This window comes from Anas platyrhynchos, chromosome 3 (assembly GCF_047663525.1).
Source record: "Anas platyrhynchos isolate ZD024472 breed Pekin duck chromosome 3, IASCAAS_PekinDuck_T2T, whole genome shotgun sequence".
NCBI classification, from domain to species: domain Eukaryota; kingdom Metazoa; phylum Chordata; class Aves; order Anseriformes; family Anatidae; genus Anas; species Anas platyrhynchos.
In genome coordinates, this window is record NC_092589.1 from 72426869 (window position 1) to 72439747 (window position 12879).

The 12879-nt window shown below is 37.7% G+C and overlaps 1 protein-coding gene across 1 annotated transcript in view; it reads right to left on the bottom strand.

The window, feature by feature from the left end:
* SLC16A10 (solute carrier family 16 member 10) overlaps window positions 1-12879 on the bottom strand; it is a 67248-nt gene that overhangs the window by 7313 nt on the left and 47056 nt on the right. Inside the window, exon 4 of the mRNA XM_027454698.3 lies at window positions 1800-1943. Within this exon, the coding sequence (XP_027310499.3) occupies window positions 1800-1943 (144 nt within the window). The remainder of the gene's footprint in view (window positions 1-1799; window positions 1944-12879) is intronic.

The following is a 12879-nucleotide window of genomic DNA, read 5'->3' on the forward strand; positions in this document are numbered from 1 at the left end:
TCCAAATAAAATCAAGTATTTAAAGAAAAGCAAAAGCTTATGCGCCACCCATATGTCAAGCATAGCAAACCAATGTCCCACCTAAATGCACAAACAGGTTTTCCACACAAGGCATACGCATTAAAAGAAAACAAGGTCACTTGTCACTCCTAAACATCACAACTTTTGGAAGGGTATTGTTGACCAGATTAACTGTATTTTAATTATTCTAAGGTTAAACACAGCACTAAAACTAGAATCACTAAACTTTATCTGTAAGAGACAGAATATATAATTTTATTACTAAAGATACCATTTACAAAGCAAAACAGAGTGAAACAGCTCCTTAGGGAGTGCAGAAACAGAAGAAAGAGGAAGGCTGGATTTACTGGATAGAGCTTTTATAAGCTGTTCAACTATAACACAGTCAAGTTTGAAGAGAAAACAGAGATTTCACCTGCACTGGTCAAAATTCATTTTTAGTAATTTTCACACAAGATAGGATGATGGTATGAATGGTTGGACAACCCAGAATAACACCTGCAGTGAAAATTCATTTTCCCTCCTAAAAATGCTTACTTGAAACAGAAGAGCTGAAGATGAAGAGGCAGTGAATAACCTAGCAAAATAAATGTGTTATTCCCATTTGAAACTAGGAGAAACCAGTGGTATGCAGAAGCATCAGAACTCATGCCCTAAATAAATCCATGACTTTCCAGTTATCCAATTTTCGAACAAAAAGCATAAAAAAGCTTATGGAGATTTACTGCAAGTTTGATATGTATCTGATAAAAAGATCTGAAGGTATTTGTGCCTTGGAACACCTCAATGCCATCTTTTCACTTCTAAAACTTAATATTGAAATTTCCTAAAAGTGTAAGAATATGTACTGGGTCAATCTAAATGAATGAGCTAAAGTCACAGTCCCTTTCATCAGGGAGTCTATACATATATGGCAACAAATATTTTTTCTTCAGAAAGTTGGTTCTTTCCCAAGAATTTTTGAGTAATGCAGTACAGATAATAGCCATTAGATGTCTCCCTTGTTATTCCTCATTTTATAAAAAAACATCAGAATAAGAACACCCAGTAGCTGATAACATGTAAGTTATTACCTAAAGCTTTTCCAAAAGTCTGAACTAAAACTGAGACTTTAAATAAATAAATAAATAAATAATAAAGTGTTTATAAGTGCAGAGGGCAAGAAATGGGTATCCATCTTCATCCCCAAACCTCAGCATTTCCCGAAACTGAAGGAACTTTTACCTCTTCCATGCAACTCTTTTTGCAAGTAACCCACTTCATTCAGCAAAACTTCTCAGCTAAGCACCTCTAATATCCTCGTTGGCTGAATCAGCACGTGCTATGCACAGAATATACTCTACACCAAATTATCACCTAACAAAGATCAAGAAAGAAGAACCAAAATCTTTAGTGGTGGAACATGAAGCAATCTTTCTGTATGCATCAAGCAGTTATGGGATAAAACAGGGAAAGCAGAATTCAGAGAATCATGAAAGGTTTTCCTACTCCCTTGCTAACGATTCCTGATTTCTGGCATTCCCTGATGAAAATTGCCAGTAGGTAGTAGCCATGTTTTCTTAACACTAAAAACAAAACCAGAAAGATCTAAAAGATTCATGAAGTTTACGCCAGAGGCCCCTAGTGTCAAAAAACATGTTTTTTGCTAGAGTGTTGAAATCTCTCAAATTTGAATCGTCAATCAGTTAATTCCGTTTACTTAATGGTTCCTGCAACCAGAGCCTTCAGAATACGTTTTGTATATGTGTATATTCCTTCAAAACCATGCGAAGACATACCTGTAAATAAACTTTTTTCGCACCGGGAATATAATCGGCAACTCTGCCAAAAATCAATCGGCCAATTCCTGAAGTAATGCCCAGGCACAGCAGCAGCACTTCTTCTCGCACATTGTCACCAAATCTGTCTTTCACATGCTTCATCTGTTTAAAAAGAGGGTTGAGGAAATAAACAGGCTTTAGAACAAAAAGGAAGAGAAAGCGTAGAAAACTTCGAGTTAAATAGAGGTGATCTGTGAACCTCAGACTTAAAATACGTCTACAAATGATCCAACTTGCTTATTCTACTGGGACGGGTTTTAAAATGTTTTTGCTGCACCAACTTACCAGTATTAAGTGCGATACAATAAAACAATCTGAGAATGTATTGTTGCTTTATTCACATTTTTAAAGGAACTTACTTCAAGAAAACAACAAGGCTAACACCCGCAAATTAAAGAGATCTCAAAAAGCATCCCCCCCCCCCCAGGCACATTTAATATACCGGCAATAGATGCAACGTAATGCTGAATCCACAAATGATCCCTAGAACTGGGTGCGTCACTGGTTAGGTCATACTCTTGGGTCCAAGGGCACCAAATGATCAATGAGCATCACCACAATCCTGTTTCGTGCATTCAGGCATTCATACCAAACTTGTAACAAAGTTCAGGGGAAGAGCACGAGGGAAATGGGCAAAGCGGCGGAGGCTGCAGGAGGGGTCTCCCAGGCTGTCCATCCTGACATCGAGGGACAAGGAGGAAGAGGAGCAGGAACCACCAGCAGTGCTGAGCACAATGGCAAGCACTTGCAGGAGAGGGTGCGTTAACAGCAATAATAAATAGGGCAGATAAATAGGGCAGACACAGGGGAAGAACGATTTAACAAGCCACTTTGACCTACGGTCCTGCAAGTAGACCATCAAATACAGACGTGATGAATTATCAGTATCAGTAATTCTAACCTTTCAAGTCATGTAAAAGAAAAAAAAAGAAGAAAAATCATAAGACTGGCTTGGTGGATTTGGATTTCTATTCTTTCTGGAGCACAAATAACAGCTTTTGTGGGCATTAAGGCACAATAATTTTAGACGGTGTTTTGTTTGTCATTTTGTTTGGGTTCTGGTGGTTTGTTTGTTTATGTGTGGAGTTAAAACAGCCAGGAAGACCAGAAACTAGCCATCGGACAGACTTTTGCGCAACCACTTTCTGAAACACTGTTGGGCAACACCAAATGCACCAAAGTGCGCATGAAAAGATGCAGAAATTATCTGCATAGTCCTGTGATCGCTGTGCTCAGAATTAGTTCTGAGAAAGGAATTGTAGAGACTCAGAGGTAAGAAGTAATCTGAAGAAAGTGATTTTTAAGGCATGATGTGGTCACCTTGTCTCAAATGTTCTTCTGCAGGCCGACAGACCTGGCGAGCAAAAGCCACACAGCAATTTTTGTTATGAATAATTCTGATTAAAATAACTTCAAACTAGAGAATTCTTATTCCCCTATCTATAATGTAAAACTAAAGTTTTAGGAAGTACTAGGCTGAAATGCTCAGGATTCTCTTGTTAATACACCAGCAGAGCCATTTTTTTTTCAACATAAACATTTGCATCAACACAAACATTTGCATCAAACATTTGGTTGATTTTCTTAAATACAAAATCAGTTGGTTTTTGTTTGCTTATCACATAGTCTATTAAATCTAGTATTTATTTGTCTAATATAACTGATTTTTGTCAGAAAGGAAGAAAAATAAGCGTTGTTTTGTTTTTAAGCATGAACTTGATTGAAAGATACTTTAGATTTCTATTTTTGAGGATTTTTTCTTTCTTTTTAAGACCCATTTAGAAACAGAATCTGATGAAGTTTTTTTTGTTTTTTTTTTTTTTTTCTCTGGAGTGATACTTAATATAAAAGATAAGCTGTTGTACTTGATGGTGTTCTGTCAAAGGGGAGAAGAAACACTGAATTTTCCCACCCCTACCTTTCTGGGTCTGTCAACACCTGCTGGCCCAGCTGGCAGAGAAGCCCCGGTATTTTCTGCCACCCTTTCCACCTGTTCTGCTTTCATGTTCCTGCAGCCTCCAGCTGCTTTAATTAGCAGACCTCACTCATCCAATCCCCAGGGGTGAGATAAAGGTCTACATCTAGATAACTACGAGCTGTGCATCTGCAAATGAGCACCTGGATTTCTCAAAGCAACACTCCAAGGGTGAAACGCTGTCCTTTTTCAGGTCAACAGAACGAAAGCATTAGATTCAAGCAGCTGAGGTAGGAAAACAACAGCTACTTGTCTTCAGCTTCAAACATCTAAATTAGCAGTTATTTTTCCAGAATTCACTCCTTATAAGAGCACCACAACCTTCAAGAGAGCTTCCAAGAAGATGAAAGGAGAAATTGTTTCCCCAGGAGGCCAGCAGGCAGTGGAGGGGGCTGTCCAGAGGTTTTCCAGACCCAACAGGACAGAGCCCTGAGTGACCTGGTTAAAAATTAACTATAAGTTAATTACATTTATTGATGAAGCAGCATAAAAGAAATACCCCCAGAATTCAGGATTTCCATTGATTCTAGCTGACAGTACTACTGAAAACCCCTCTGATGGACCATGGCTTATGCGCCTTCTCGGGCAGCATCTCCTGCACCAACGTTCTTGTCACTGCAGAACCATACAGGCTGTGATTACCTGACTTTGTAGGCAGCCAAAGGGGGACCCAGGCACATGGCAGACACAAAGGCCACAGCATTTCCCTGTGGGTTTTGCCTGTCCTCGGTAACATACCAAACCCTTCACACTTGGTAAGTTGCAAATCTAATTTGTCCACGTGTAGCAGAGGCCTGCAATTTTGCCTGAGCCAACCAGTACAAATAATGCAGCTCCAGAGGCTTAGGAGATAAGGAAAGCATTCCGAAGGAAATCTAGGATTACAGATCTCTAAATAGCACGTTATGACAGGAAATCTGCCACGCTTTCCAAATTATGAAAGCTACGCATCTATAAATAAAAGAATCGGCAAATTATGAAGAGTTTTACACTTTTTCATTATTCTCATTTTAGAATACACATTTTTCCCAAAGGAAGTTTTGATTTTGATTTTTCTTTCCCAGACATTAAAAAAAAAAGAAGAAAAAAAAAGCCTACACAAACAAACTTTTCATTCTTCAGGCTTTCGAGAAATGCATGAGTCCTATAGATGTCCAAGCACTACGGTGATTCCTTGGAATTCAAGTAGTGACCCATGCCTATAAGTAACCAAGATGAAGCTTTGTATGAGGTGCCAGGTGAGGCTAAAACATAACCTTACACACAAAATCTATGATCGGAGACTAATCTATCATAGTGGCCATCCCACTCCATATAGGATCCACCCTGAGATATAAACACTAATATTCAGAACTGTTTGTGTTTTGTTTTTTGTTTTTTTTTTTTTTTTAGGTATTAATTGGCCCTCTTAGCCAGGTAACTATTTTAAATTCAGACACCCCAAATAGCTCTAGACTTGTATAAAGCATGAAACTCAGTGGTCAGTCTAGGCACTGCCATTATCTCCATAATCTATTGATTTGTGCATCTGTTACTAATATGGCATTCAAAAACCCATTCAGTATTATTAGAAGACACGATGGCCTTGAACTCAGATTTTCACAGGAAATCCGATTATTTGTTGATAATTGAACTCAGGTTATTTGTTCTTTTGAGCTGGAAGGGCAAGAAAGGCAAAAGAATTAAGCAACAAATTAAGTGCACATCCAAGTAGAGGTATTAGCAATTGACAGGCCACAGTTGGAGCAGGTATAAATGGAAAAAATATACTGATGTTCCTCTTCAAGACTAAAACTAGATCTTCAAAATTTCAGAAAACTAAATGATTGTTTCTTTCATACATCATCTGAGAAAAGAACAGCCTTACTGGTGATGCACAGACCTTTCTGTTCTGTTAGTGCCGTCACACAGAATCCTTCTTTCAATGAAGGAACCAACCACATGTCTGAACAAACTGATTCCTTTCAAGGCCTTGAGTGCCTTAATAAAGATTTATCAAGAATTTTGCAATGAGCTGTCCTAGAAGACTGAAAGTTTCAGGGTGTGCTGAAAAACAAAACGTGAAATAGCTCTAGATAAGTCACTGTTTGGTCTATAACAAAAGAACTCAACACACACACACAAAGAAGCAACTTGGTTCCCAGAGAACTGTACAATAATAAGCACATGGAAGATCATTCCATGCAAATACATTTCTGATCTAGACTCTGATGAAGTGTTTACTGCTGAACCAACAGCTCATGGACCAGCAACTTCTGAAATAATCTTGACTCCTGAACATCAACTGAAAAAGTGATATTTACGCCAGGAAGTGTGAAATAGCGCTATTAATACCTAACACAGAATGATAGCACTGCTATAAAAATGTATCTGAGATTGATAAAGTTGTTTTTGTTTTTTGTTTTTTTTTTCTTTTTTTCACTTTTGTTTTAATAAATCAAGTGTCTTCACCTGGCAAAAGTATGTATATATATATGTTTCTGGAAGAGACATTCCCGTTTACATATTTGCCACAACAGTGATACTTCCTCTTTCTAGCTCTGGCCAATTTATTCTATATAACAAACAAGGAAAGAATGCAAGAAACAAGGTGATTATTACCTGACAACAAGGAAATTTTCTATTATTTCACCAAGTAAAGCAGATTAAACAGAAGAATCTATACACCATAATGATTCTGAGTATCTTGAAAGACTGAGAGAGCTGGGGATGTTCAGACTGAAGAAGAGAAGGCTGTGGGGAGACCTCATTTGCAGCTTTTCAATACTCAAAGGGGGCTCGTAAAAATGAAGGGGAGCAACTTTTTGCTTGGGTAGATGACAAAACAGGAGGGAATGTTTTTTGATCTAAAAGAGGGGAGATTTAGATTAGATGTTAGAAGGAAATTCTTCATTCTGAGGGTGGTGAGGCACTGAATGCTCCATCCCTGGAGGTGTTCAAGGCCACGTTGGATGAGGGAGGCCCTGGGCAACCTGACAGGGAGTGGTATCCCTGCCCATGGCAGGGGGGTTGGAACCAGATGATCTTTGAAGTCCCTTCCAACCCAAAGCCGTTCTGTGATACGATGATATGTATGGTCAGTTTTACTCGAGAAATTCAGATTATAACAGTTAACAGGTTAACTCTTTGGCCTATTTAACGTAAAAAAGGCTAAGAATTCAGACTAGATAAAGAAAAACTTAGGTTGAAAATCAGTTTGTTTTGTTTTGTTTTCCAAAACAGCTAGTCCTGAAGAAATTTGCCACCCAAAATAGTATTTTATTTTTTTTAAATCTCTGAGGAGATGTTAATGTTATCTTTAAGAACGTGTGGAGAATGAGTATCATCCCAGAGATCAAAACAGGCAACATATGCATATGACTTACAAATTGGAGACAACAAGGCAAGGGTCATTAACCAATAACCATTTTTTCACTTATTAGAGTCACAAAGGCTAATCATTTTTAAAGCAATTAAACCAGGTCTCAGGTCTTGAAAGGGTGCATGCCAGCAAAGAAGGCCCAAACAAATATTCAGGGAATGGTGCAAGAAAACACGCTGGGGTCTGAGAGTAGTCTGAAGCAGGGAAAAAACCCTACACTTGCAGCATAAGATGGTCCATGACTTCTGCTCATTCCCTCTTCAGCTCCACTTTCTCTCTCAGGATATTTTCATGTCCTGTCCCCGACTAGAAGCTCCTAGCTTTTGGAGATGTCAGCAGAGACTGCAACCCATTGGATCCCCAAGAGACAGCTTAAAGAAATGGGCACAAGGATACTGATGGATTGGCCTGGCTCGAGCAGCAGCAAGACCGAAAAGGCACACACATCTCTGGGCAAGCTCAGAGTGACCGGCAAGGATCAGGAGTAAAGCCAGGATATGCAAGAACTGAAGTGTTATGTGTACCCGAGGAAAGAAAGTGAAATCTTTGAATAGCTTACCCTTTTTAACCATTTTCTAAAATTGATTCTCATTTGTGACTACAGCCCCCAACTTACAATCACAGTTTTACAAGCTCCTTCTGGCCCTCATCCAGCACTTCCTCAACCTATCTTACTCTCAGAACTGAACTAGCCACTGTGTCTAAAATAAGCTACTATCAGCAAGTCCTAGAAAGTTACAGGTCAAGCACATTTAAACAAACAAAAATAACCCTAGGCTTAAACATCTAACAGAGAGCATCCCAAGCTAGGGATTGACAGAGATTCATAAAAAAATAAAATAAAATCCATGTCAAACAACCTTAATTTCTCTCCTCTACATGGTGGGCAGCAAACTTAGTCAACACAGAGGTTAGATGTAATTTATCTCAACCTTGGCCAGAGTTTTGAAATTCTCACACACACACACACAGCAGTTCTCATGAAACAGTTTGGGATACATGATTTAGGTTAAACAACTCTAAATATGGATGTTCAACTCTTTGGAAAAGCTGTTCTTGAGAATAGTTACTACTGATTCATTGTAGAATTGAAGCCTGCCCCAATCTAACACTATTTAATGTTTTCATTAATGATATGGGCAGTGAAGTAGAGAACGCTTACTGAATCTGCAAATTACATCAAATGAGGGAATACTTGCAGGTATTGTGAAAAAAGACAATTTCAAGTGAGCAGTGTGAACTAAATACGATTATCTTTCATTAAAAAATGTATGAGGTAAATAATATTCAAAAAAACACTGCTTGAGATTTAAAAAAATAAATAAATAATCAGATCAATGAAAACAAGATGGGAGTATACTGGCAACAGTTCTTCAGAAAGGGACCTGAAAGTTTGGCAGATCAAGTTTCAACGTGTTCCAATAATGCCATCGTATTGCAAAAATAATAGGAGGCATGTCAATTCATAAGGCACATGGTGTGATCTTCACACCCTGCTCTGCACCAAGGCCTCAGTTGGGTTACATCCAAGGGTAGACATTACTCATAACTGGGTAGCCCATGGTTCTCACCATGGGAGTAAAGGCTAGGGGGAAAAAAAAGGGTGGAGGAAAGGAGGACGATGGGCTTAAGCTACCCCAAAAGAAAGTTAAGAAAACCTTTCCAAACGTGGAACAACTGCCAACTAGCAGAGATTGAAAGAAACTACGGAGATTTTTAATACTAGCTGAGCTACAGTGGGATATTAGTTAAGCTTTAAATTGGGAAAAGTATTATGATTCCCCCACTGTTATTCTTGATGAATCAGTGATTTGATGTATGTATATAACTACAAATGCATACATACTGAATGTTATAACTTGAAAAGTTTATTTGTTTAAGTTCTGGCTTGGTAAAATTCTGCTGAACATTTGATTAGTAATAAGCTTATGATTGAAGGAAAACATTTCCTGACATCACATCTCACTTACATTTTAGAAAAATAGTAATTCTTTTCAAATCCTTGTAGCATTTACTAATGTCATAAATTATTCTGTATCAGGTTATGACTTGTCTAATTAAAAGCAAGCATATTATATGCTATGCTATGATTAAGAAATTATGTTATTCCAAAACAATGGATCAAGATATCCTGTACAAATATCCAGTTACAAGAAAATACTTTCATAATCACTGATGATTAACACTGTATGCACTGGGCCTATTAAAAAATACTTAGGCTAATTATTCTAAGCATAATTTACCATGGATTCTCAAAGAGCTAATGGGAGTGAAACTTGCAATATGGACTAATTTTGTTTAGCATACTTAAGCAAAACTGTAATATGGTTCTGCTGCTACACATCCACTTTAGTCTTCCCTGACTTGAAAGAAAGAAAGAAAAAAAATAGATCTGTTGTACTATTCTGTCTAATATTGATTACGTTTTGGCCTTAACTTCCAGACAAACAAGGTCAAAAGAACTAGTCAGTGAAGCTAACAATCTTGTTAAGATGAATACCCCTCAAATTGAAAAACGTTTCTGAAAGACCGCTGCAGGACTGATTCAAGGTCTCTGGAATCTGCCCTATTGAAAAACTAAAGAAGTTCATTATTTCTGTTTCATGAGAACATTCCTGTTTTATAACTACTTAGACGAGAAGATGACAAAGTGAAACTCTGGAAGCTGGACTGAAATTGGAATAAAAGTAAGTGTTTGCATAAAGCAAAGTAGTTAATGTGGGAACAATTTAGGAATAGTTAAACTAAAGCTTTTATAAAAAGGCCAGTTTCTATTTTTACAAAACGATGCTATTAGCTCAGGTGTGTTTTTCAACTTTACAGCAGAATTAGAAATAAAATTAACAAGTAAGATTATATAATTAATTTGTGTCCAAAAAGCAGCTGATTACAGCAGCTCCTTCTAAAAATCTTGAACATAAAGAAAATTGTGGTTTTTATGTGTCTTGAGGAATAACATAATGTGAAACTAATTTGATGGCGGGAGTCGACTGGTTAATAGAATAGGGATTCGTTCATGTACCTACGTAAATGTTACAATGCTGCTATCTTCTTCTAAGACAGGCTGACTTCCTTAGTCCACACAACAATATATTAGGTCTGTTAAGACTAGACTCTTGAAACCATAGGATTCAGGTGAGTGAAATCAAACCACATTCTCAAGCCTTCATTCAGCTGCCACATAACTTTGCGGGCATCCACAACACTTCAGTATTTAAGATCTGCTTGTGGACATGCTCATCATCACCTCAGTTTTGACAGAGCTGAGTGAAGTACCTGTCTCATTCTACTGGGAGACACAGGGGAAAACAAACCACATCTCTCAGTAGCCTTGATTCTAGATGGAGGTGCCAAATAACACTGACAAATATCTACCAGATCAGGGCCCAGCAAAATTCAATCCAGTAGTTGTATTTTCCTTTAAAACGCAATAAAAAGATATGATAGTGATAGAATCCTCTTACAGAGATACGGCCCTCACTCAGGGTATAGACATTTGTGTAGTTTTCTTTCCAGCCTGAAGCAAACTAAAACCATGCCTCCCCTTTCCTAGGAAATACTCTACTCTGTAGTAAGACTTAAATTTTAACTCAATCAGCAGGAAAGAACCTGGAAAATAGATCATGACTTCACTAGCAGCAACCAAATGGAAACAGCTAGGTTTCAAGATTTCCTCAAAGGAAAGCACAAAATACGTGAAAAGAAATTCACAAGTCTGAACAAAAACTAAGGAGCAAAGAGGGTTTCCAGGCAGCTCTTCCTGGAGCAGAAACTGGACGCAAAAGCTAGTCTGCATGAGTGAAGGAAGGTTCTTCACTTAATTTTGATGAATAGGTTTCTTGACTCTGGATGAGAATAGTACAAAAAAAGCCAGTTTTGATCCCAGGTTTCTGGGCACCTATGGAGCAGAAAGAGTTTAATTCAGGCTATGATGCTTCAAGCACCCAAAAAGACAGGAAGCTGAGTACCATTAGAATTAGCATTAAATATATATTTATTTATTTTATTATTCTCTGACTTAACTATATCCTGTCTGATACTAGAATAGTTTGTATTATCCAAAATTATATTAATTAGAGACTATTAGAGACTGATATAAAGAAAATTATAATGTAATTCAGACCTCTCAATCTGCTAGCATAGCACAGGCCAGAAGTTTGCTCAATGCTTCATTCTTATCCTTCAAAGTCTTATATATACCGAATAATAATATCTGAATATACTGATATACAGATATTATTATATCAATAATATCTGAATATACTGCTACCTAATGTATTTTATTGCAGTGAACTGTCATTTACTCTCATGTCTGGGAGGGGAGGGAAATACATGCATTTCACTTACTCTTTTCAGTTTCTGTTCTTTCTGTACTTACAATTTTTACTCTTCTCCAATACATACTTGGAAAACAGCTTAAACATGTTTTCATATAAAGTAGGATTTTTTTTTATTATTATTTTATTTTCACTCCCACCACCTTCCAGTGTCAAAAGTAGATAATAAAAACTAAAAAGTAGTGAAGAATAAATACTGCCAGATCAACGTTGAGAAATACTGAGAAAGAAAAGAGGTGCACAGGATAATTACAGAAGTGGGTAAAGGGGGAAAATTTCACTAACCTGGGCAGTCAAACTGCAGCAGATGTTGAGATCTGAAGGGAGATAAATGCAAAGATTAGCAAAGCAAGTAAAGCATGGGGAGCCACTGAAGATTTGAGGTCTCAGAAATATCCTCCTTAATTACACTGGACCCTTACAAAACCAGTGCCTTGCTTTTTTTTTTTTTTTTTTTTTGGGGGGGGGGGGGGGGGACAGAAATATGGTAGATAAAGTGGATGAGAAAGGTAATAAAATCAACAGGTATACCTACAGCTTTATCTTCAGATTTCCTAGAGTATGGAGAAATATCCATTTGACACAGTTACCTGTTAGTACATCATTTAAAAGATACTATCCTATCTTTACAAAACGTACTAACGATGATTTCTGGGAAATGAATGATGTAGTAGCCTTCAGGCAAATGAATGATGGAGGAGATATGAAAAAATGAATGGGTTTCTTGAACAGCAACCAATGAAAGCAAGTGAACATGGTGATGGAGGGTGATTTTTTTTTCAATTTTTAGAATTAAAATCCAGATGTACCAATCAGATATTAAACACTTTTTACACTTTTTTTTTTTAGCAGCAAACTAGTGACATAATATGAGTGGTTCCCAAAACAGAGACAATATTTACCTTACAAGAACTGAATTTCTTCAGGATGTGCTATGTGTACACGCTTTACTCTGGATGTGCATGCATTTTAAATGTTTAACTTGAGAGCTTTATGGTTACTAGGGTCCATATATCATACGTTGTACTTTTCATCATTCTTTGCACTCAGACATACAGGACAGCATCTATAGCTGTGTTGCAATTTGTCTCCAGTAGGGAATTCAGGGCACGGGACTTCAGGGGAGGGAAGAGAGGTGCAGGATTAGGACTGTGCACACAAAAGTGTCATTGTGAGCAATGGCTTGGGTCCTGTGAGCAGTGCATCAACTAGTGCAGCGAGAGTTAGCCTGGCCACCCTCTAGCCTGTGTGGATAGAGCAGCTCAGATCTGCCTGGAGAATGTTGGTGGTCATTACCCAGTGTGTATTTTCCAGTATAATTCTTTTTAAGGGACCAAAGCTTTTGCCAGGGGGAGGTGCAGTTTA